This window comes from Vidua macroura, chromosome 2, assembly GCF_024509145.1.
Source record: "Vidua macroura isolate BioBank_ID:100142 chromosome 2, ASM2450914v1, whole genome shotgun sequence".
NCBI classification, from domain to species: Eukaryota; Metazoa; Chordata; class Aves; order Passeriformes; family Viduidae; genus Vidua; species Vidua macroura.
Window position 1 is genome coordinate 17673645 of NC_071572.1, and position 25841 is coordinate 17699485.

General features: G+C 40.0%; 1 protein-coding gene across 5 annotated transcripts in view; it reads right to left on the reverse strand.

Annotated features, from left to right (window-relative positions):
* The window catches only part of GLRA2 (glycine receptor alpha 2), a 121605-nt gene extending 102271 nt beyond the window's left edge, over positions 1 to 19334 (reverse strand). For all 5 annotated transcript variants that reach the window (XM_053971630.1, XM_053971629.1, XM_053971627.1 and 2 more), the window contains exons 1-2: positions 18764 to 19334; positions 16449 to 16582 (exon numbers count right to left, since the gene is read on the reverse strand). In XM_053971630.1, coding sequence (XP_053827605.1) covers positions 16449 to 16582; positions 18764 to 18831 — 202 coding nt within the window. In that variant the 5' untranslated portion in view covers positions 18832 to 19334. The remainder of the gene's footprint in view (positions 1 to 16448; positions 16583 to 18763) is intronic.
* Between the last annotated feature and the right edge of the window lie 6507 nt (positions 19335 to 25841).

The following is a 25841-nucleotide window of genomic DNA, read 5'->3' on the forward strand; positions in this document are numbered from 1 at the left end:
AGACAAGGGAGGTGATCAAAATGTGGATGATGGCAGGACAAAGACCCCCATGCTGACCTGAGCACCAGTAACACACATCCTAGGACAGGAACTTGTTGGAGATGGTTTTTTTAAATGCAAGTACTGGAGACAGCTGTTGTTTTAGAAACCATTTATCCCCAACCAAACTGAACAGCCTCCAACGTCCATCAGAGTCCTCATGAGACCCGAAACAGAGCTCATCCCTATGGAGCCTCTGCTTCTGCAGCTGCAGTACTACAAGTGCCTGAGTTAACACTTCAAGAGCTTGCCAAGGCACCTCTCCATGGCCCTGCACACACATCCCTGTAAGTCAGACAAGGATAAGCTGCTGCTGGGACACCTCAGCTGGCCATGGTCATTAGACAGGGACAAGCTGTTCATCATCCTAGCTCCTTCCCTGCTCAGAGTGTAGCACACAGGAGAGCAACTGGAGAAGAGCTATCAAAGGCAGCTCAGCCAGTTCTGTGGCCAGTGACCATGGGTGTTGGGCCAGGGAGACAAAGGCAGCTTTGATGCACTGAAAAAGTTCCTCTGAGACATAGGGATCCTGCAGCTACCCCAGAAGCAGTGCAGCTGCACACTTGTTTCCAAGGGCCCATATAATGTGTAGTCCAAACCGTGATGAGAAAATTCATACAATTTAATGAGTTTGCTGAGGTTATAGTAAGAAATCAGGAGGCAGACCACAGATAGCTTTTTTGTAAACACCTAGGTAAGATTTCTCTCTTTCCCTATCATTTTGCCTTTGGCAAAACCAATCTTTTCCTCTATTTAAACATCATCCACTCATTAGAGTCTTAACAGCTCAGTCACAGGAAGCAAAATTAACAGCACAAGGACAACATCATTACCCTAAGGCTTACAAATCAAGGTGACATTTTTTTGCTGGGTAGTGATGTCTTTCTTCTATGAGATTGTCTTTCTATGGGATTTCTGTCAAGTTCATCACCCTGACTGCCTAAGTGTAATAATGCCCAGTAAACACAGAATTCCTTCGTCCTTAGAAGTGTTCAACACAATCCAATGTGGATTACTAAATTTATGTCACTTTTTATTATTTCATTAAAATAATACCCACTAAATAAACAAACAAAAACACCTCCAAATTTTAAAAAAACACCAGAACAACAACAAAATAACACACCAAAAACCTCAAAAACCCAAAGAAAACAAAAAAAAACCACAACAAACAAAAACAACAACAACAACAAATAAAAAAAAGCAACCAATCAAACCAAATCCAAAAATCCGTAAGGCCAGAGGTCTCAAGAAATGCAGTAATTGTATGCTATTTTGCACTGATTCAATTTGCTGGTAAACTCAAATAAAGAAACAATTATTGTTCTGCTTCATCAAGCTAAAACAAACATCCTCTGAAAGTTCATCTGTCATATATAATAACTTAGCTTGCTGAGAATGCCATTTGCCCTGGTAGGAATATGGCAATGATTTTGGGTGCTTACTGTTGCATTCAAGACTCAGAATAGTATTTTGTGTAATCAATATATATTTATGACCAACCGACTGAGGCTAAGAGTCACAAAAGCACTTACAGAACTAGAGAAAAACCTTGAGAGATCTTCAGGTGTCTAAAATCTTTTTAGGACTCTCTTTCCCATTGATATCACTCAGTCTAAGAATTACCAAGTGTCTGACAAATACATGTGAGCAATACCATTTATGAAAACGGTGTCTTTCAGACTGGGGGAGACACAACATGCCCTACCCATAGCAGGTGAGATACAGAGGCAATGCTGGATGGAATCAGCAGGAAAGCATGACAGCAGAAAGTACAGTTTTTCCCTAGATCCAGCTGCCTATTTCCAGTAGTGCACATGCAAATATATATGAACAAACAAAAAGAGAACTCTACTCTTACATCAAGATTTAAGCTGCTTCCCTTCACTTGCTTGAGAAAACACCTAAGCAAGAATGTGGGCCTATGAGATGACCTGGATGTAAAAAGGGCATGTGATATTGCAGAACTGAAAGCTCTTCTTCAGCAAAATACCACTGAGGCCTCCCAAGACAAATACTCCAGTGACTGTCAAGTACAGGCGATCACAGGTGAGACAGAGTGAAAATTTAACAGGGTAGAAATCCATTTGGATTTAGGTGAAATGTGCCGCTTTGAGCTTGCTAACATGAGTAAAATATGCTGTTTAGTCTGGTAACTGCAGCACTAGCAAAACTGCCCCAGCTAAGGAGAAAGAATGCAAATTTCCAAGCTAAAGAGATAAGAGATAAGAAAGACTCCTCGGACCTTGAAACAGACAGCGCAGAGTGACCCAGGAGTTCTTTCTGTACTTTCTGACAAACACTGAGTACAAGTGTAACTAGCTGTAAGCGTAACCCGAAATCAGCAGAATGAATATGCATGAACCTATTGCAAAATTCTATGAATATGTAAATTAGCTAGAGTAATAAAAAAGGATCGGGGGTTCTCAGGAGCACGCATGTCCTTTGAAGGGGAATGATCCCCCACATGCTTCCAGCGCTGTAATAAACATACCATCCCTACAAATCTTTATAGGAATTGTGGGGTCTTGATTTTTCACCGCAATTCACAGGAAGAGTCACAAAAAGAAAATTCTCTGGAGTAAGTACTACTAAAGCCATCTCTCTCTCTCTCTATACATATATATATACATTGACACAGCTTGAGCTCAAACAGTGAATAGTCAATTCCTAAAGTGGTATGTGAGTTTTCAACTGTGGGACTATTGCTGAATATAACTGGAGTCATGCTGGTAAAATCCTATCAACATTTCAAGGAAGGAGAATCCCTGCTAAGATGCACTTTTTTGTGCCTTAAAGCTCTTGTGAAAATTGTTGGATTGGCATGCTTCACATTCAGTGAATGCTTTTGTCCATAGACCCAGTTCTGGCGGAGGAAGGTAAATCTCACTCTACAAAGCTTCTTCAGTTCTGCATTTGGCATTACAGGATAGTCCGTATGATGAGTTCATTCTTCCCTGACTCTTTCTGCTGAGGCTGATAACAGAAACATACATTACTGTCAGCTCTGGGTTACAGTGGGATATATCCACACAGGTTATCTAATAGACACTGAACAAGAACAATTTCCGGGCCCTATTTCATTTCGCTTCACAAACCAGGAGTTCAGAAAAGAAAAGCCCGTTAAACAGTTGACATGCTCCTGATTTACCCAGCTAACCTGAGCTAGTCTACAGAGAATATACAGCCCCAGCAGTCACAACAGATTGTATAAATGTGCTAGAGCTGGCTTTCACGTAGGTAGTTTGAGGGATGGTACCAGTGTAGTCATGGCAGGCTGGAATTCACTGGAGGCCATTAACCCCAGACATTATAGCTCGTGCTGAGCTCTGTATCACTGCAGTGTTGTGCAGCACATCTCTGAGCAAATCACTTGAAAGCTACCCAGATATTTCTACACAACCCTCAGCAACACTTGTAACTGGGAGTGCAGCCACTCCCAGAGCTAAAATGTTCCATGTGCAAATGAAACAGTGGAAATAAGTCTAAAAAAATAGTGAATCAGAAATCTTACATCTAGAAACTTCCCACTGGAACTACAAGTTTAAAGTGCGAAGTTATTTAGAATTTATGTCAATTTTGAGACTATTCAAATCAATCCTTTAATCTTTCATATGTCCATCAAATTGTTTTTATTTGTCTGAGCTTTCCACTAATCTTTCAAATTTCCGAGTCATGACAAGCACCTCTTTGCAAGGCATCTCTTTTTAAAGTTTTCCTTCTTCCAATGCAATAGAGCAATAGACAGTAGTTGGGCAAAAGGAATTGTTTGCTTTTCTTCTGACATGAAAAGATCTGGACCTCTATTTCTCTCCCTATCACAAAACAGTGCTCTCTGAAGTGGCTCTCAGCAGAGATGCTCCTCACACCTGATCCTGAGAAACTGCTCAGTTGCTCTGCATTAATGAAAGCAGAGCTCTTCCCTGCTGATTGGCATGTGAACTGCATAACGCGTGCAGAGGCCTGGGACATTCCTGAATGTGGTTAAATAAAAGATGGTACTACATCTACAGTCATGAAATAATGAAATCTGCACTCCAGCATAGGGTCAGACAAAGTCCTTCTGGGTAATCTTATTAATAATGTTTTATGAAGCCAGGGTAGCCAACTCATCTAAGAGACTGCATGGAATCACAAGATATAAATATGTTCAATGAAAAGAGAAGGCAGGAGGGAAGACCTACTTAATGAAAGAAAGAAAAAATATAAACATATAAATATGAATTAAAAACATATAAATAATATATTAATATGTTACATATTAATAACATATAAATAATAATATTCAAATTTTGCTACTAAACTAGGTCTCTATTTTAAGTCAGAATGAAGTGATTACTCTTTTTTGGCACACATTTCAAAATATTTCTTTTAAAATAAATGTTACTTTGTTAATTTCTCTATAAATATGTCTTAATTTGTTCCTTCTCTGTGATTCTGATCTTGTGTTGCAGAAATTAATGGAAGCTCAGCTATAAATGTCAACAGCTATAGTCTCAAATACAGGTTTAGACAATACCTATCTCTGTGGCTACAGAAAGGACTCAGAGTCCATTTTAACTCTTTTCTTATTCATCTGAGCCTTAGACTTTCACTTTATTTAACAATTCTGCCAGTTTTTCTCCATAATGTTCCTTGTTTTACTGTCTGAAGGCATATGCAGGACTTGAATTATAAAAGCAGTTGGGTGACTAATATTAGAGAGCAGACATTGATTTATGGCTGATATGGAATTATACACCAAATGATACATGGGACACAGGTGAACAATGGGATTTAGACAAATAGGATGGCTCAGTGATAGGGACAAATGACAATAGAAATGGTCAGGAGATGATATAGATGTCAATCAGCAACAGGTCAGAGACACTGACGCAAACACCCACCAGATCTTGCACAAACAAAATAAAATTTTCTTTTTAAGTATTTCCTATTTTTTACCTCCTTACAATTCAATGCATTTTCACACAATGTGTGCAAAAGATTATTTTGAAATTAATTCCTCCATACTGACTCTCATCTTCAATGTTCCCATCTGTTGCTTGTTTAACTCAGCCTCCTATCCCTCTCCTTCACACATCTCCTTTCCTGTGGGGAATATCCTATCTTGAATCCCACATCCTAAATACAAAAAAGAATTTGTGTTTTTACTGCAAGACATCCTTAAGGTACTTCTTGGGTTTCTTGAACAAGCATTTTTTCCTGTCATCTGTTCTTTGTATATATAAAGTGACTAGAAGAATGGGAGGGGAATGAGAACTCTTTGCCAGCCTAAAGAATAAGCATCTCCTAAACTGACTGCCTTACTTTTTTATCAATACCAAATCTGCTCTTTGGTGCAGGATGTTCACTGCACTGCTGTGAGGAGCACCACAGGGCTTTCACATAGGCTCAGACTTCTGCTGACATAAACCATGTTGCAGGGTCAGGGCATGTGATATTTTTCTGGCTTCTACCACCAACAGTCATGCTGAGCAGAGGTCTTCTACAAAGTCATCCAAATGAGACTGTATCCACACTGAGGAACTTATTCATCTAAATTGAATCTATCCCAAATTATATTTAACTTTGATAAATCAAATTTATATTTTATTAAAAAAACAAGGAGTTAAAGTCTGGTTTTAACAGATTGTGTGTGTTGCCTCACATAAAACACACCTCTGAAGTGTAACAAAAACCAAAACTCTCAGGGGTATGAAGCCAAAGAGTATAAAATTATTTGCAGTGGTACAGAGCCAAAGAGCTGAAAAATTCTCACAAATGCTTATTTTTGGATGTTTCCTATAACCAGATGTTTCCTATAACCTAAACCTGGTTTAGGATGTTTCCTAAACCAAAGGCTTTAACACCTGAGACTGCTCCATCTGATGGGATATCACTGTCTGGAAAGGAAAATTGCTGCAGTCTGAAACTTACATGGAGTAAACACATCCTTCATTTTAGTTTAACATGAGGGGGAGTATGCACATGTGTTAATGCACAGGCAACAGGCAAATTCACAGCTGGAATAAAAAGGAATTTTTACATATGCTCCTGCTTTGGCACCATGCATGTAATTTGCATCTCTTCAACAGCTGATTTTAATTGCAGTGTGAGAGTTTATAGCAGCCTTCTGAGCAGGCTGTTCTGTTGTTTTATTTATTATTTATAACTAATACTTTATCAGACATAGTATACAGTGCAAGAAGAAATAGCAGTTCTGATATGATAGTTTCATAGCCTGAGACACAGACATAAAAACAGCACACATCGGGAGTGTAGTCCTTAGAGGCAGCCTAACATAATGAGTATCGATCTGGTAAATTTTAATGCTAGGTTTTCACTGACTAATTATGTCAGTTTAAGGAAAGCATTTAGCCTTTTCTCAGATATATTTCCCCAAGGACAAAAGCAAGGGAGATAACCCGTAGCTGTGTTCCTGGGATGGAGGAGCAACGAGTTTGTTCGTGCAGCATGAATCAATTGTGTGTTGGTTACCGTTCTTTAAAGGAGAGTGCCCACAATTCAGCCAGTCACAGCTATGCCCAGTTGCTTCTCTGCAGCCCTGGGCTTTGGAGACACAGAATTACACAGGTAGAGGTTGTTATCTTTTGGAGAAGAGCATCATTCTGCTACAGTGCTTCCCTTGGACAGCCCACTGTTTATTACGGCCAAAAAAATCCCAGCCCCATGGCAGGCAGGAGTTGCAGTGGCTGCTGCTTTGGTGCAGAATATCCAGGCCCTTGTGGAGGAACCGTGTGGTCCATGGGGCAGAACATGATGCTTCAGCACAGCAGGGTTCTACTTGCAGAGAGCAAGTAATCTACAACGGTCTCTTTGCATGCCCTCCTGAAACTGAGATTCTCAGCAGGCTTGAAGTACCTCCTTTCAGGATCCACTGCTCAGACCACTCTGCACCAGATCAGCATATACAAATTTACACTGAAAAATCAGTCAAGAATGTCAGTTTTTCCTTCTTTTGTGGCCAATAACAAAATATTGAGAGATTTCATGCAGAAAAGTCCTTTCTAAGAATGTCTATGCCTGTCTCAGATTGAAGGGATGCTGACTTGTATCTCTTATGTTACAAAGCTGTGGATTTCTAAGAAAATGGGGTGGGATATCTCTCACTGTCTTTTATTCAGAGGAGATGGGGTTCATCCTAAAGTGCAGCTGCTAAAAATACTTCTATCTCAATGATTGGGGCAATCATCAGGAAATGTGAGAGAAGTGCTGTTTCTCAAACCCTGTCCTTTCAACATTTTCTGTAAGAGTCACATAGCTGCCCCTAAGGTGTACTGGCTACAACAGGCAATTCTGTGCATTTCATCTAAGCGGTCAAGAGTAAAGGCTCTCCTTTCTCAGACAAGCAGCTACATTGAAAGGTTGAAAAGTCACGTTCCCTTTGCAATTTTTTCCTGGCTTAGTCAAGTTTGAATTCTTTGCTTCAAAATAGACCTCTCAGAACCATTTATACTCCTTTGATCAGATAGAGAATTCTTTAAGCTGAGGGAAAACTGGACCTGAAAATATTCTATGTATTGTAGAGGATGGCAGGCCACCCAGAAGACACCACTTGTTTGGGGGTGGCACATGGCATGTTAAGTGATTACAGATCCACACTGAGAGGAATCTTTTTCCTGTGGAATATAAGGCAGGCTCTGAGATGCGTGGACCATATAGGGAAATGGAGGTGGAGCAGTGCCTCATCAGAGAGTCTAAATTTGGATTAGGAGAGAGGTGGGTGCCCTGTGAAGCAGACTGGGGCAGTTCTGTGCACACTTGAAAGCAAAACTGAGAGAATCTGAAAAACTTTAAGTAAAACAGTTATGTACTACCAAGAGTTACAAAGCAGGTGGATCAGAGATTTCTGGAGAGCGGGCATGGGGTTTGTTTGTGGGCTCATATTCCACCTAAGTCCTATTTTAAATGCTTTCTTCTTTTATTGACTCATTAAATGCTAACAGGGAGTTGGTGCATACGAGGTAATCATAACATCTTCATTCCCTGGCAATACTTGAGGATTGCTGGTAGCTGGCACAGTTCAAATAAGCCACTAGGTTGCTCTTATTTAACCCTCATAAGTAACTGAATGTTTGGTGAATTACACTTCTCTCTCATGTACTGTATGGCTTAGATCTTGCAGAGTTTCCAGTATCACAGCCTTTATATATCTATAAATTTAGAATTTTAATCATGGACTTGGTGTTTATGACATTGACAGGTCATTATTTATGCCATACATGGTGCACCCTTCATCTTAGAGTCCTGCCAGACCCTGTACCTGAAGGCTGAGGTGCCATCACAGAACCACTTCACTGCTCTGGAGAATGAAAAGGAAAGACTTGTCAGATCAGGATTGCTGCTGGAACTGAGTAAGGCAGCTCCATCTGCTCCCTGTGTAACAACCTGTGCAGCTGAGAAAAGGGGACTGTGGGTGACTCTTCCACGAGGTATGGAGGGAGGACCCATGTGCTCTCAAGAGAGGTGAGCTGCTTACCCTCGCACTATTACCCTCTGCTGCTGGTTCATGTGGGTGCCAGTGACACAGCCAGGAGTTGCCTGAGGAGTACCAGGAAAGATTAGAGCCCCGAGCATGGTGACAAGGGACTCTGGTGCAGGAACCTCTTTCATCAATCCTGCTAGAGTTGCAGTCAACAGCTCAATGTCCAAGTCCAACAGCTCGTGTCAGTACTGGGACTGGTGCTGCTTAATATCTTTGTCAGGGACATGGACAGTGGGACTGAGTGCACCCTCAGCAAGTGTTCTCGTGACACCCAGCTGGGTGGTGTGGTCAACACACTGGAGGGAAGGGACACCATCCTGAGGGTCCTTGAAAGGTGGGCCTGTGTGAACCTCATGAAGTTTAACCAGGCCAAGAGCAAGGTCCTGTATGCCAAACACCAGTACAGGCTGGACAGAGAAGGGATGGAAAACAACCCTGAGGAGAAAGACTTGGACATGGCCCAGCAATGTGTGCTCACAGCCCAGAAAGCCAACCCTGTCCTGGGCTGCATGAAAAGCAGTGTGGGCAGCAGGGAGAGGGAGAGGGAAAGGGAGAGGGAGAGGGAGAGGGAGAGGGAGAGGGAGAGGGAGAGGGAGAGGGAGAGGGAGAGGACTGTCCTCCTTTGCTTTGCTCTCATGAGACCCCACCTGAAATACTGCATCCAGCTCTTCCACTCTCAGTACAGGAAAGACATGAATTAGTTGGAACAGGTCCAAAGAAGGGCCACAAACATGAACAGAGGGCTGGAACACCTCGTCTGTGAGAACAGACTGAGAGAGTTGGAGTTGCTCATCCTAGAGAAGAGAAGGCTCTGGGGAGACCTTAGAGCAGCCTTCCAGCCTACCTAAAGTGAGCCTACAAGAAAAATGGAGAAGGGCATTTTCCAAGGACGTGTAGTGACAGGACAAGAGATAATGTCTTTAAACTGGAAGAGAGTAGTTTTAGATCAGATATTAGAAAGAAATTCTTTTCTGTGAGGGTGGTGAGACACTGGAACAGGTTGCCCAGAGAAGTTGTGAATATCCATGCCTGGATGTTCTCAAGGCCAGACTGGTGTGAGATCTGAGTAATCTTGTCTAGTGGAAGGTGTCCCTTCCTGTGGCAGGGGGGTTGGAACTAGATGATCTTTAAGGTCCTTTCCAAACCATTCTAGGATTCTACGGAAATCTACAGAGGAAAAAAAAATAAAGCATTGAATCTGTCGAATACAACTGCATATTTCTGGTTTATGAATTCATTTTTCTAGTAACCGTGTAAAATAGATTTGCAGATTATAAATGCATGTACTTATAGTAAATTTAACATATATGTTTTTATATGTTCTAAATATAAACTGCATGCTTTCTAAAACAGCCAAAACACAGCAAGATCCTTAATGAGTGCCCCAAGGGCCTTGGCTTCAACTGCATAGAAAATTTAAGTGTGAACATAACACTGGATGTGATAAAAACATTACACTTATATTAGAATATGACCAAAACAATAGCATCTACTCCTTTGATATGAAAGGTCTTTGGCTCTGATTTCACATTTGTTTTTCAGAAATCCCCTTTGCAGTTTATGCAGCAGCAGAATAATATTCCATGACAAGAGCCAAATCTATTGATATCTCTCAATTAAATAATTGGTTCTGAATAAAGGCAACACATCAATACAGATGACTGTAGCTAAACATTTATATATAAAAGAAGACCTGGACTGATCCTCAGCTTGGATGCCAGGCAGCATTGGTTAGTTTGTGCTTTACCCTGCTGTGTGCTCACAGACTTTCTGGCTTGCCTTGGAAGCAGCTGGCTGTGGGCAGCTCAGAAAAAGATCCAAGGGATGAGCAAAAAGCCAAGCAGCATAGCTAATCAGGGGTGCCTTGAGCTTGCTGTCTGGCCCCATTTGTCTAGTCACCTAGACATAACCTAACTAGCCATGCAACTCATCCAGCCTGTTCATGTTCCAAGAAAGAACCTGAAATTAAAGTATGAGAGGAAGAAGTGCAAGGTCCGTAGCCCTTTTTTCCCCTAGCACTTTTAAAAGAAACACAATTAAAAGGCTCCTTCTGCCTGAAAACATGCATACCTAGGGCAGAGACTGAGCATCATTTCCTTAGCTTCATTTTTGCAGTTGAAGAAAAATAAACCAAAACTAAATAAACACCATGTCCTGTGGGTAAGTATCCTTGTGCAGCATCTTCCTGTGCAATGAGATGTGTGTACATGGCTTTATCTGAAAACATTGAAAAGTTTTAGATGTGTTTCAAGACAGAAAATAAAACAGAAGTTTACCTTCCTAATAACATATGCTTGGACATCTCAAGCAATTATATTTTGGGAGTGCAATGGTCTGGCCAGATCTGAAAAGTGCCCCGTTAGTTGCCCTTCTCCTATAAAGAATCCTCATCCCATGCCCTAAAACTCAAATGCACCAATAATGTGCCTTTTCTTACTACACACTGCTCTGCCTGAACAAGATTTGAGTCTCCATTGGACTTGGCCCTCTGAGACTTTGAACTTGGCCCTTTGTGAAGAATAGCCCTGTGCAGGATATTCACCACATCTGACTACAGGGCCAGTAATTATTACCAACTGAAATGTAGTGGGAAGGTTGTTAACCACTGGAGACCAAATTGCTACAGTCCTGCAGCTTATCTTTGGTATGTTTTTCAACTTTTATATGTTTAGATGAGGGTCAACTTTTGCAGACAGATCCTCTTATCATGTGCATGAAAATGACTTTTATTTATTAAGCTTGATGCCACTAATTTCACCCTTAAATGTCATTCAGTGTTTTCCATTCATGTTTTTTAAACATTTCATTACTGGTCAATTCAGGGGCCAAATAAGTAAGCAATGGGTTTGAACATATGGGAAAACCTGATCCTTGCTGCCAAGGAGTTAAAGTATTAAAGTGCATAAGCCATTTCCTGTAACAGTTGTCAGGCTAATTGTCAGTAAATTACTTAGTCCATGTGTTTATTATTCAGATATAAACCCACAGACTCAGCATGAAAATGGCATTACACTGCAGTAATCACAGACTAATCTTTTACAACTATGGCCCTACACCCCAAACTGCATCACTAACAAAACAGCAGCTTTTGAGCAAGTTAATTCATACTGTATTGCACCATCCAGTCATGAGGGTAACATTAACAGGCACTATTGCTGCACACCTTCATGTAATTCCATAAAAATCAGAATAATCTTTAGTAAATAATGATTCAATCAGAAAGACTGAATTTATAACATGGAATGAAATTCAATACAAAGAAAATCACTATCACCTTCATGGTAAATGTTTTCTATACCTGAAGATAACACACTTCTGCAGTTCTTGGTGACCAATTCCCCTGCTCTGTACCCAGGGCATGCCAGCCAGCCTATTACAAAGTATTTGACATTATGGACATAGCAGTGCCTATAGATAATGGAGTTTTTTCTACCTGATAATTTCTAGATTGCATTTAGATTTTTAGTGGTAGTAGATGATGAAAGTGTTAAAAAGTTGAAATAATTTAGTAACCTCTGAAGATCAACACCTGCTCAGAAATGTTAAATTCAAGTTGGCACTCCATTAGCCCTACATCTCATGCTGTAATTCAGTTTTAGATTGATCCCTTGTATCCTCGCGTTACATACTGTGCTCTTGAGCCTGAGCTGAATGTACACTAAACTAAGATACCACTTCACCATCCCTTGTTTCTAACAACGAGAAAGCACATTCTTGGCTAGTTTCATAACAGAGGTGCTCTACACTGCTATTTCCAGCTTTTATTTAACTTTGCAAGCAAAGTGAGCACTGGAGAAAGTAAAAGACATTGCTTCTCTTGTGTTTTACCATAAAAATAGAAATCTAATATTAATAAAGTAAAAATACCTTTTATTATATTTCAGAAACCATGCTCAACTGATGTTATAATTGAAGAAGAAACTGCAAAGCAACTCACAGGACCATGAGCATACATTTGCTGTCAACAGAAAGACTCTCAGGGACTTCAGGTATTAGATTGCAGTCTTCATATTTACATTTAGAAGTATTCCCCTCTGTGTCCTTACACAAATTATTAGCCTATTCAAACTCAATGAAAGATGAGTGGAAGATAAAAAACTATGCATTAAATATCTGACAGAGAATAATTAAAGAAGGGCAGTTTTGAGAGTGGTCACTCTGGCACTTCCTTCAGGCTTTTCATCAGGGAGATATGCCCTCTTAGAGCCTGGACATTTTGTATCTAACCACTTGAAATCAAAAAGAAAAAGAAATATGTTTTTCTGCGTTTGAATAATTGTATAAGACAGAACAATACAAAAGAGAAAGTATCTTTCATTATACAGTACTGCTGGAAGAAAAACAAGCACAAAAACATAAAAAAAAAAGCAGCCACAAAAAATCACTACCAAAGATCCCCTGTTGTTGATGTCTAAATATTTATATATTCACCTGTTGCTCTCCCACTATCTTCCTGAATTTTTTAATTTGCAAGAACAAGATAGGAAAAAGTAGTCACTAATGAAGAAATGCTTTATCTGGATAAAACACCTTGTTCCAGTAAGTAGCATTTTCCTCTCTCTTTAGAGTGCACAGCCTTTATTTCAAAAATTAATCTAATAGCTGCTGTTTTCCAGTAATTCAAACTAGTCATAAAAGTATATTTAATTATTGTATAATCAGTGGCATAAGATAAATGTGTTCTACTCAGTTGCATTTGCATGAAATCAGACTTTTCTGACACTTTAAAATCCCTCTAGTGGACTCAGAAAAAGCTGTGTAAGTGGCCTAAAGCAGAAAAAAGCTAGACAAATGCATGAGTAGAATCAGAAAATCACAGAATGAACTGAGTTGGAAGAGACCACCAGGATCATCAAGCCCAATTCGGTCTGCACAGGGGCCAAGAGACTCCCACCATGTGCTTGAGAGCATTGTCCAAATGCTTCTTGAACTCTCTCAGAGTGCTGTGACCACTTCTCAGGGAAGCCTTTTCCTGTACACAGCCACCCTTTGGGTGAAAAATCTTTTTCTAATATTGAGCCTAAACCTCCCCTGTCACAGCCTCAGGCCATTCCCTCAGGTCCTGTCACTGGTCACCAGAGACAAAAGATCAGTGCCTGCCCCTCCACTTCCCCTCCTGAGGATGCTGATGACCACAATGAGGTTTCCCCTCAGCCTCCTCCTCCGCAGGCTGAACAGAACAAGCGCCCTCAGCCGCTCCTCAAAGAGCTGCCCCTCAAAGAGCTGCCCCTCAAAGAGCTGCCCCTCAAAGAGCTGCCCCTCAAAGAGCTGCCCCTCAAAGAGCTGCCCCTCAAAGAGCTGCCCCTCAAGACCCTACGAGGAGAGGCAGTGGCACAACTATCTTGATTCACAATGCCTTTTCTGAAACAAATATTATCCCCAGACTAAAATCAAAACCAGATAGAAGATCCCTAGTTTATTTATCCCTACTATTGCTCCTGTAGCCTCTTTTATGGCAAAAAGTTCTTTCCTTAAAATACAAAAAATGTTATGAATCAGGTACTCATTCAGCATTTCATACATTCTTCCATTTGTATGATTTAGAATATCAGTATTGTACAATAGGCCTTACCCCCAAAATTATCTTAAACATATATGTATAAACGTTAAAAACCAGAACAATTTATTGTGGACACAGTAAAGACTCAGTAAAAAAATAATCTTTATCATAATAAGTTCAAGCAAAATAAATTTATTTTGACTCCTTTGCAGCTGTCCTCATGCTTTAAAAGGAAGAAGTATGTAATATAGAACAATAAGTATTTTTAATTTTTTTGAAACACTAATGAGACTTGGGCAACTAAAACATGGATGTTGACTAATAAAGAGGGTTATTAGCTGACAAGATTTTGACTGGCAATGGGAAGTTCAAAACTGCATGACTTAATTCCTTAGTCTAAACTCTGAGGTCCAAAATACCATTCAAATGAACATAGCAAGGAACAAGGAGAACTTTCAGGGCCCTCACCAGAAGACTGAGAGCTCTGGGAGAGCTCACAGACACGAAAATATGAGAAAGAATTGAAGATCTATTTACCAGTTCAAACTACCACAAAGTACCATCCTGCTCTGGAGTGTGACTTAATAAAAATCAAAAACCAAAATAAGGCAGATGCTTTCCCAGTAAGGTCTCATATGTGTCAAGAGGCAGCAACTTCACTTTGGGAATGCAAACAAAATACAGGACTCAGAGGGGAGAAGTGTCTGTCAAACAGCTCAGGGTGAACCACACAGGACTGTGCACCACACAATACCTGCTCTGCACACTTCAGTGTCAGGGGAGCAAAGCTGTGAACCTGCCTCCTGTGCTTTCCTGAATTGTAGACACATACTGGGGAGCAGTAGAGAGCTGTCTCTAAGTCATGTATGTATGTGGGACTGTTGCTATTACTGTTTTTTGTCTGAGATACAAGAGATGAAGATAAGATTTTTTTAGTGCAACCCCCCTGCCCCCCATTTAAAGAGCAGGAAAATGTTCTTAAGGATTGCTATTGTGCTCAATTCAGGCAATTTCTGCCTTCATTTACATTCTCTAAAATTTCACTGACACTCATGCAAACACGCAAAATGTATGGAAGAGACTAATGCAGTATTACTTACTATAAGCTGATGTGGACACCAATTCAGGAACTCAATAAGCACTTTGAAAAATACTCTGAAATTAAGACTTTAGACTTCATTGACTCGGTTTTCTTAATTTGTCAGCTTTCAAACCCTTGGATCTGAAATCCATACTGGTTTGCTCCTTGCTCAGGCATAGGAAGCAGTCAAAAAAAGGCACTTTGTTCTAAATCTTGTAATTTGCACATGTGGAACAGACAGAAGAAACTGATCTTTGATCTAAATTTAATTAAACACTTTTCTCATTGACATGTGAGCTTCTTCTCTCCTTACAGTTCATTCACTGGCTAAGAAATGATTATTTTTTTCCAGCCATTATCAACTTTCACAGTACTGATGAAAAGGCTTAATACAGGAAAAAAATGCATTTCAGTGGCCAGAGCTAATAGATATGAGTTGCAAATGTACATTGCCATGAGATTTGTTAAGGGAGAAAGCATTCTATCAGTTTTCAAAGTAAAACATATTCTGAGCTTTAAATTGGCATAGAGGAGATGATTTTGGTGGAATTAAAGGACTGTCCCAAAATGCTAAATGTTGGCAATGAAAACTTCTCTCCCAACTCCTTTCATAGAAAGCCACAAGATATTCTGTGCTCTCTTCTATAGGGGTTTACAGGACTACACCACAGAAAACTTGCTTTGAGTAATAATGTTTGCAAAAGAAGCTTCCAGTACACAGCCTTCTTTGTGCTGGGATGGTGGCAATGATCCACAATTCAGGCCAAATTTTGGAAGAAAAGTGGCAAACAAAATACAGTTTCTGTATTTTATAGGGATCCTGAGCCATTTGTTCTTATCATTCATTCAGCATTTGCAGGATAAAATCTTCTGTGTATGTTCCTTGAGTTTCCCCTACCTTGGGGAAGAAGCTTTTACTTTCTTCAAGTTGAAAGAAAATAATTTTTTTTTCTTCAGACACTCCTATAAAGAAGACAATATCTCAGCATGAAAGTTTTAGTGATACTGTCTTTGTGGCTTAAACAAGTCATCTCATTTGGTTTTAGTCTGAAGCCCATAAGCCTATTCACTATGTTAAATTAGTAAGGTCTTCAGAAGCATTTTCTGACAGCTGAACATTATTGTCATGTCAAAAGAGGGTTTTCAAGCTCTGGACCCTTATTACCTGCACTGCTATGTCTCTTAGTCCCCCCCATGGATCAGTTGTTTTCCACAGCACTATAACACTGGAAAAGTGAAGCTATTGAAAACATAATCTAGACCCAGAGGTTAAAAAGCCCTCAGAACCTATAATTTATCCCAAACTGTATCAATTAATTAATTAGAAGTCTTAGAAAACTTACCTTTAAAATTTGGTCTGATTCTAGCATCATACCCCGATGTCCTTCCCATCAATTTGTCCAAAAAATCTGAAGGAGACAGGGTCTGTGAGGGGGATTTTCCAGATCTTGAATCATGTTCTTTACAGAAAGTCGTCCTAAATAAATTATTAACCACCATTAGCTAATATTTAGCTTGTATTGTATTCAAGCCATGGAGAAATTACATAATTAAATAAAACTGTCTCAACTCAGTGAAGGTAGAAATTAATGTTTTTAAAGAGCAAGGTACTCTACCTTTCTATCTGAAAACTTTATTCTAGAAATAAAGACAAGTTTCAGCTATCATGCATGAACACAATATTCTATTCAGAAAAAGTCTTAGCTTTAAAAATAAATTCATTACAGTTTTAAGACTTTAGAAGATTCAATTTACTCTTCCCCTTAATGTGTAGATCCATCTTAGAGTGATTTTGATATTCTGTTTTATATCATTATTTTAATTGCATGGATGCTGTTAAAATGTTATGTTAACACTGGTTTAAGGTGGTCTTAATCTTCCAAGTAACAGCCAACAACACTTAACAAGCAACACTGAAAAATACCAGATTTGTTAATGTTGGGAAAGATACAGATGGAAAAATACATTTTTTCAATTGTTTTTTACAGATGATACCCAAAAAAAAAAAAAAATTTAAATCATGCTAGTGAGTGTCTGGATTCTTTCTCAACATGGCAAAAAAGGTTCCGGAGTCAGTCACAACTGATCTTAGGGGGGTTTCACTCCCACCCCACTCATGAGCACTGAATAATAAAATTTAGTATCACCAGGTGGTATTCATATGCAAGTTCATCGAACACGTCTGTTTCAAGGATTTCAGAGAAAACTTCTGGTACGATATCATGTGTGTGAAATGCTGCGTACACAGCAAATTACATATTGCAAACATACAATATATTGCAGAGGAAGACAGTTTAGCAGTTCCCCATGGTTGTTCCCCAGGGAAAAAAGAAAACAGAATGAAAACAGTCATATTTGGTGTGTAGAGGCACAGATTTAATAATAAAACATTATCTTAAGTCTTAAATAACCAATTTAATTGTATCAGTTTCCGCTTTATCTTTGAACTAAATGAAAAGTAATTCTGACTCTGACTTCTTAACCACTCTGTTTAAATATTTGCCCAAAGGGAATCTCTCAATTTCAGGAGTGTTTCATGGGGAATTTTCATGCATCTACATCTAAGTATAAAAATATCAGTCATACATGTGATGATCATCTGAAACGAGAAGAAAATATCAAATCCTCTTTTGCTACAAAAGAGAAACAATTCACCAGAATTGTTAAAAGGCAAGGTGATAGTAAATTCTCGTGGTGTGATTCCACACATTTTTTTCAGCTTCCATTTATAGGAAGTGGTCGCTTCCTTTTGCTTCTGTCAATGACAGGGTACCATTGCAAATATTTTTAATATTTAATACACAGCAGATGATCTATCCAACTTAAAAAAAAATGAAATAATTTAGTTAAGGAAATGAAAACTGGAAAATTAAGATAGTACACATATTCATATACAAATTACTTCTGTTTTCATTCAGAGCCCACTAGTTATAAGTCGTGTTGTGAACCCAGGCTCACAAATATAAACATGTTTCACTCTGTCACTATATATATACCTCATTACTCTTAGAACAACACTTTTACGTGTAGATTCATCTGTACGTGCAGATGCACAGCAGCATTCAGTCCAATAATGAATCTCATCTAAAATGCTGTTCTGGTTAATAAGACTGACCTGTTTGCTTAGTATCACAAAAAAAGTCAATAGCTGAAGCAAAAGCTCATGAAACATTAAAAAAAAAATCAGAAACATTGGCACTTTAAGTGAACACAATACTATTCTGATCCAGGGTTTTCCCAAAATCAGAGGGCTGGTTCTTTAATTTCAAATAACTACATCCCTGACAAAACCAGTACAATCATTTCCAAAGATTGAAGAGGAGGGAACCAAAGCAACTTCCTAAACAACCTTTGCCAGGAGCAGAGAATTTGCATTTAGGATGAAAAGCCAAAGAAAATGTTCTTATCTGTACAGTGAAAAAAACCCTACATCTTTGCATCAGAAAATGGAAAAGAGATCACCCAAACTTGAGATTATTATTTTTTGTGTTTGTTACCAAGCAACGAGTCTCTGAGTGTAAAAGGGATAGTCTATATGGAATGAACACAAAACACTCTCAAATACAGCAAACAAACTAGGTTATTGTGACGTAGTATCTTTATAGTTATGATTCTCACGACCTTTTGACAAATATTATTACAGAGTGGTATCACCTACCTGAAGTGGTTTGTCTCTAAGAAAAATGCAAACAAGGTTGTCAAAATTTTCACTAGCTGCCGGTTCATTCCTCCTGCTTTCTGTGATGATTTTGAAATATCCCAGAAACGATTCCAGAGAGATGCAAGGAAAAAGTAAGCTGCTGCTGCCTAGATTTCCAAATTCAGCAAAAATTTAATTTTCTTGACAATCAGGAAGAGAAGGTCTGGATCTCTACAAAGTGGGGGTAAAAGAGAAATGCCAGTCCTTGGAATCATGGTCAGGTCAAGCCTAGGCTCATCTCCAGCAGTCAGCACAAAAGAGATAAGGCATCAGACACAGTTGTTCTCCCGACTTGCTTTTGGTGATGGAGGGGGGGAAAAAACAAGCAAAAACAAGAAAAGAAATGGAAAGAAAGGGAAAAAAAGGAAAATAAAGGAGGAGAAAACCCAACTATGCGAGGCGCATCAGGCAAAAGGGAACAGCGCTGAGAGCAGTTCTGTTGTCGATGTGTTTTATTCCCCTTTCGCTGAAAATTAGTATTTATGAACGGTGGTGGGGCTACAGGGTCGCTCTGCTTTCCCCCTTTGGGTAGGGAAGCGTCGGCGTTGCCGGGGAGGGCGGGAGGGTGTGAGGGAGGGGGTGAAGGGACGGAGGGAGCGGGGCGGGGAACCCCGGCGCTGTGCTGGAATGGGGCGGGCGGGAGCGCACGGATTCAGCGCTCGGACAGCTCCGCGGCCGCGCTGCGCATGCGGGGGGCGCGGGGGGGCGCGGTGCGCCCGGGGCGTGTGCGGGGCGCGGTGCCGGGGGCGGGCGGGAGCCGCGGGCCGTGGGTGTCTGTCTGCGAGCGGCGTGTGGGCTGCGGGGCGCTGCCGCGGTGCCCGTGTGCGAGCGGGGGCTGCGGTGGCGGGGGCGCGTGCGGGGCGGGGGTGTCAGCGCGGTGCGTTTGTCGCGCGTGGGGCCGCGGAGCGGCGCCGCCAGCGGGGCGCGGTGCGAGTGCGCGCTCCCGCCGCTGGGGGCGCTGGCGCGCCGCGGGCAGGCCGTGGCCGGGCGGGAGCCGCCGCCTCTCGCTCCCCGCGGAGCTGCGCGGGGTGCGGCCCTTCCCTCCGCCCTGCGCCGGGCACCCCCCGCAAAGCGGCGGCTGACACGGGGCCTCGTCACCCTGCGGGAATATCGAAAGTGCGGGCGTCGAGAGAAAGGTGCCAGGTTCTTGTCGGTGGTGCCAGCCGCTAGGAGGAGAGGCGCCGGGCAGAAGCTGATGCGCAAGTTCCACCTGAACATGAAGAACTTTGAACAGCGTGGAAATCAATACCTGCAAAGAAGTTGGGATTTTTACCCATCCTGCGCTCCCAAAAGAAAAGGAACTATTGTTCTTTCTTCAGTTTTAGGCTCATCTATATTTTTTAAGTCCAGCTGTATTCTCCTGCCACAGAACTAATGCACCTGAACACTGCTTCACTTCCACAAGAGTATTTGCACATGCACACGTTTTTCATATCTCCAAGTAAAAAACCTACAGCTTCATGATAACTACTGTTACCACGTGTCTAGTCATCTTAAAAAAAAATGCTTCTGAAAAAGAGTTGTTCTGTTCACACATTAGCAAGAGATCAAAGCCACATACTGGTCATTAAATGAAACTCAGCTGTTGCATTTTGTTTGTTTATTTTAGTTTAATTGGGTAGGATGTGTCTGAAAAAAAATAGAAATTAAATAGAATATATGTAATTTTAAAAAATAGAAAAGCATAGAATGGTTGTGGTTGGAAGGGACCTTAGATATCATTTAGTTCCAACCCCCCTACCATGGGCATGGACACTTTTCACTAGACCAGGTTGCTCAAAGCTCCACCCAGCCTGACCTTGAACACATCCAGGAGTGGGTTGTACACAACCTCTCTGGGCAACATTTTGCAGTACCTGACCACCCTCACAGTAAAGAATTTCTTCCTAATATCTAATCTAAACCTGCCCTCTTTCAGTTTAAGGTCTATCACTACATGTTCTTGTAAAATGTCCCTCTCCAGCTCTCTTGTAAGCTCCCTTTAGGGACTGGAAGGTGCTATAAGACCTCCCTGGAGCCTTCTCTTCTCCAGGCTGAACAACCCCAACTCTCTCATAGGAAAAGTGCTCCATCTCTCTGATCATCTTTATGGCTCCCTGTGGACTTGCCCCAACAGGTCAATGCCCTTCTTGTTCAGGATGACCCCCTGAACCTGGACACAGCACTCCAGGAGGGGTCTTACAAAGCAGAGGGGGAGAATCACCTCCCTCGATCTGCTGGTCACGCTGCTTTTGGTGCAGTACAGGAGGTGTTAGGATTTCTGGGCTGCAAGCACCCATTGCCAGCTCATGTCCAGCTTCCTGTCTGCCAAAACCTCTGAGTCCTTTCCCCAAGGGCTGCTCTCAATCCATTCTCTGCTCAGCCAGTATTTGTGCTTGGGATTGCCCCGATGCAGGACCTTGTTCTTGGTCTTGTTGGACTTCACAAGGTTCATGTGGCCCACCTCTCAAGCCTCTCAAGAACCTTCTGGATGGCATCCCTTCCCTCTAGCCTGTCCTCCACACCACACAGCTTAGTGTCATCCTTAGGCTTGTGGAGGATGCACTCCATCCAACCATCCATGTCGCTGTCAAAGATGTTAAAATCAAACTTATTAGTGATCCTTAGGCACAAACACTAGATAATGCAACATTTTATGCACAAAAGATTAAAGTAACTGAAAGGGCAACCCAAAGTTGCAAATGTAAATTGAATTCCTTATTTCCTTAGCTGCTGAGTCTGTGTCAGTGACATAAATTAAGGTCCAGTAGAAGGAAGGGCACTGTATTTGCTTTTATTAAAACTATCAAAGTTGATCATTAGACACTGAGCGCTGATGCTGAATCACTGCACTGTAACATCACCTAACCCCTTCAAAAGACAGGTCTTCCTACTGTCATATTAAAGAAGAGAGGTTAAGTTATGTCTCTTACTGCAGTGTCTCGTTCTGAGAAATAAAGCTTACAAAGCTGCATCTGGAAATAATGGAATACTGTTGAGTCAACAAAGACATGCATTTCAAAGTTCGTGCCTGTTCCCATCTAGAGAGGAACCCAGTAACAGTGCTGTATATTTTTAACTTGAGATAAATGGGAAAACTGGAAAGCATTATTTCTGTCAGCTGCAGGAAAAATCTATGTCTCTTTAACCTACACTGCCACCTGCTTAAAAGCGTGAGGAATCTCAGAACTGCTTGCAGAGTTCATAATGCAGAAGTCACTGAATACAGCAGATGTCTTTCCAGTGAGTCTGTTAATATGGATTTTGTGACATGGCATGCTTTTAAAGACCTATAAATGTTCATTACCCTTCTTGGTAACTGCAAGTAACTGAACATTTCCTTAAGTTTTCTAACTAAAGAAAACCTACTTAAAATTCTGTTTTCCAGGATTTAGCTGCTACTGGCCATTTTCTGCACTTCATGGCTTATTTGAAATGCTAAATAACTATATCTCTAAGCTAAATAAAAATTGCAGGAAGTTCTTCAAAGCATACTTTCCTTAATTGATGTGGGCTTTTTAAAAACATGGTGAGAGATGTCATTGTGAAAATTTAAAGTATCTGCTCCACCATTCCTTACACCTCCAAATGTCTAGTCTTCAGTGAGATATTACTCAGCAAGGTGGTTACATGGAAGTGCCAAGCAGAACTTAATTATTAAGGGTTGAAAATAGTATGTTACTGATGCTTATTTAACTAACAGCAACAGTAATTCAAATAGTTCTCTGCTTGAAATTCTAGGGGTTCAAAACAAATGTTTTCTCTAATCAAAGGGTTCCAGGTCAAGCTCCCATGTACACTGGGGGTAATGGGGATCAGATTTCAGTCCATCACCACTTTTTCATGAATTAACACATGTATGAAAAACTTCTTACTTTCAGCTATTCTTGCAACACAGTTTCTCCTCATCCTCCTCTCATAAAAAATGAAAAAGTTGTTTATAGTTGTTTTGAGTACTGTAAGTCTCTGAGCTGTCATTCATTCACAATGAAAATGTGTTTATTAAATGTGCACCCGATGGCAAGGGAGGATTCAGAGCTCTGCAGAGCAGGGGAACCCTTTGGGAGCTCAGTTTCCTGGATGTACGTGGCACTTTGTGGTGCTCCCCTCCTGTGCCAAAGCCAGAGCTGTGAGGAGTAATGCCACTGATGTGCAGCAGGTTCTGGATGAACTGTGTATGTTTAATTGCACAGATGGGATTCTTTTCAATGTCACTCATTTGTTATCTCCCACAACACATTTCTGACAGCAAAAGTGTTGCAAATGAATAGGAGTCAAAGATTCCCACCTGGGATTGGAGGGGAGGCTTGTAAAATGGCACAGGGATGTGCACGAAGACAAGATGGAAATGTTTTCAGGTGAAAAGGCTAAATAACACGTCCCTGTGGTTTCCCAGGCATATACAGAAGCTTAATAATCATGCCAAATATGGCATATTATTTCAAGTTTGAGCTAATTCAGTCCAATTTCTCTATTCCACCTGAGTTTCTTAAGCACTAACTTACTGGGCAGGAAATAGGACAGAATTACCCTGTTTCCATGTAAATGGTTTTATAACAGTTAGTTGATGGAACATGATTTATGTTTGTTTGCACTGTTTATGCATTTCTGAAAACCTAAAAAATGGAAAAATAAGGTCATACTTCTTTCTCAAGTTATGATAAATAAGGGATCCAGATGCATGCTTCTGAGAGAACAAGATCCATCACTTCAAATATGCAATTAGTGTCTATAAGAAGAGAAAATTCAATATAACTTTCAAAATGGTATGTCAAATTATCATAATTGTTGGATGCTGGTTAACAATGACAAGTGTATTTCAACATAGTGCCAAATATAAATGAATTGAGAGTACAGTCTATGTAAAATGTCCAATTATGGTGAAGGCAAAAAAAAGCCAAAACAAAAACCTGAAGGTAATCTAATGTGACTGCATGTTGAGCTTAGGGTAAGTAACCAACTGGCCTGGATTTTGAACCATTCATAACTGTGTATGAACCATAACAAACTGTGTAAAGATCAAACAATGTAATTAAATCCAGCTTCTTTTTAATTTTGGAAACTCCGTTAATAAGAAGTCCCTTTCAGTGAATGATAGTGATTGCTTTAGTTGTCAGGAAAAGGCAATAGCTAGATTTTCAGCTGTCCAATATGAATACAAATGTTTTATTTAGAACATTTTTATACCTGACATTAGCATATACAACAATACATTTGTCAGTACAGCTCCATTTTGTATATATGCAAAATATTTTAAATATTTTCACATCCTTCCATTTTTTTTTTCTTTTTGGTTATTACTGGCCTTAGTATCTCTAAATTAAAATAAAACCTCCCACGCAGAAATTCCTTATTGTTCTATATTATGCAGTTTTTCTTTTCAAATAATAACAAAAAGAGCTGGAAAGAGAGCACAACAAATTTACCTTTAATGGAATTAGATATTTTAAATATACTACTCGTATTGAGTTTACATCCTCTATCTGAATTTTGTTTTCTGAAATCTTAAATATTTATTATATATTACATAAAAATAGTTTATAATATATGCATGTATTTCTCTTTGTATTGTAAAATGCCTTATAATATCAATTCCTGGTGTAGTTTTTTACACTGCAAATGTAACAAATAAAAAAAGAACTAAATCTCATTTGAAAATTTGTTTCCTCCATTAAAGGTCTGGTAATTTTACAGTGTAACATTATGTAGGGAATTACATCAGTTTCACCAGCTGGCTCAAGTAGATCCAGCTATTGAGTTTTAGATTCTTGATTTGCATGATTTGTAACACTTTACTCCTCATGTAATACGAATGGTAGCCGTTACAGAATAGGAGAGTATTTAATACAAATAAAGTAAAAATATCTGGCATTTGGAATTCAATAACATTGGAAATAAGTAGAAAATATGAATAAACTGTTACTTATGTTTCAGTCTGACTCTAGGAGAAGGCAGGAAGGTTAAAATGAGCAGCTCATTCAGTCCTTGACCTTCAGCCCCAGTATGTGATTCATATTGGGAGAGGCTGTTAGATACTCAAACAGGAAAAAAAAAACAGTAGTCAGAAGCAGCACAAAATTGTCTTATTTCCCCTTTCATATTTCATCCTGGCAATTTAGATATGAATTGAATAATTCCTAGCACTTTGTGTCATTTATGACTTAAATTCCTTAAGACAACATGCACCATATATTATATTTCAAGAAAGTATCCAAAGAGGACCCTTTCATCCAAAGCAATCTAGTCATGATGAGAAAATCTGTCTTAAACATTTAACTGGTGTCTTTTTTCTTTAAATCTTCTCTTGTGAAACCAGAACCTCCTTACTTGGAAATACCGGCTGGCTTAGAGGAAGGGATTCCAGTAGTCAGAAGTGATTGCAGACCCATTCCAGCAGAGCATTTCTCCCTCTCTGCCCTGTGATACATCAGTTCATGACAGCCAGGAGGCAAAGAAGGTGGCATGAACTGACAAGGTAATGTCCATTACCTGCCTTTGTGAGGGTCCAGGGAGAAGGAAAACAGAAAATAACCTTGTTTGCTTCTGCACACTTACACCCAAAATGCAGTTAAATAAGTTGTGAGATAAGTTCTTGTTCCTCTGAGTGAGTATGGGCTTTGGATCACTGCTCTTAGATCATCATTGCTGCAGGAAAACAGATTAAGACTCTTGTTTTGATCTCACTTGAATGGGAACTTCAGTTACAATTTCTACAAAACACATCATATGCAAATTGAGATGACTAAGTGGGGCCACTCAAAAGAAAAATCAATGATTTGAACTAGGTTATGCTTATGTTTACTGTATATGAACCTGTATACCACAACTTTATTGTAATACATGCTATTACCCACCTCCTTTGTTTACTTTCTCTGAAGTAACTACAGCTATGAGAGACATTATTTTCACAGAAAATCAACATGCCATTCATTTATTAGAATTTAGTAGCAAAAATTAAATGTCTGACCAGCATTCATTCATCTTTAGTGTTTCAATTAAGTTCTGACAGAAACAGCAGCAAGAAGAAACTATACAAGAGTTTTATCTAATGTATGTC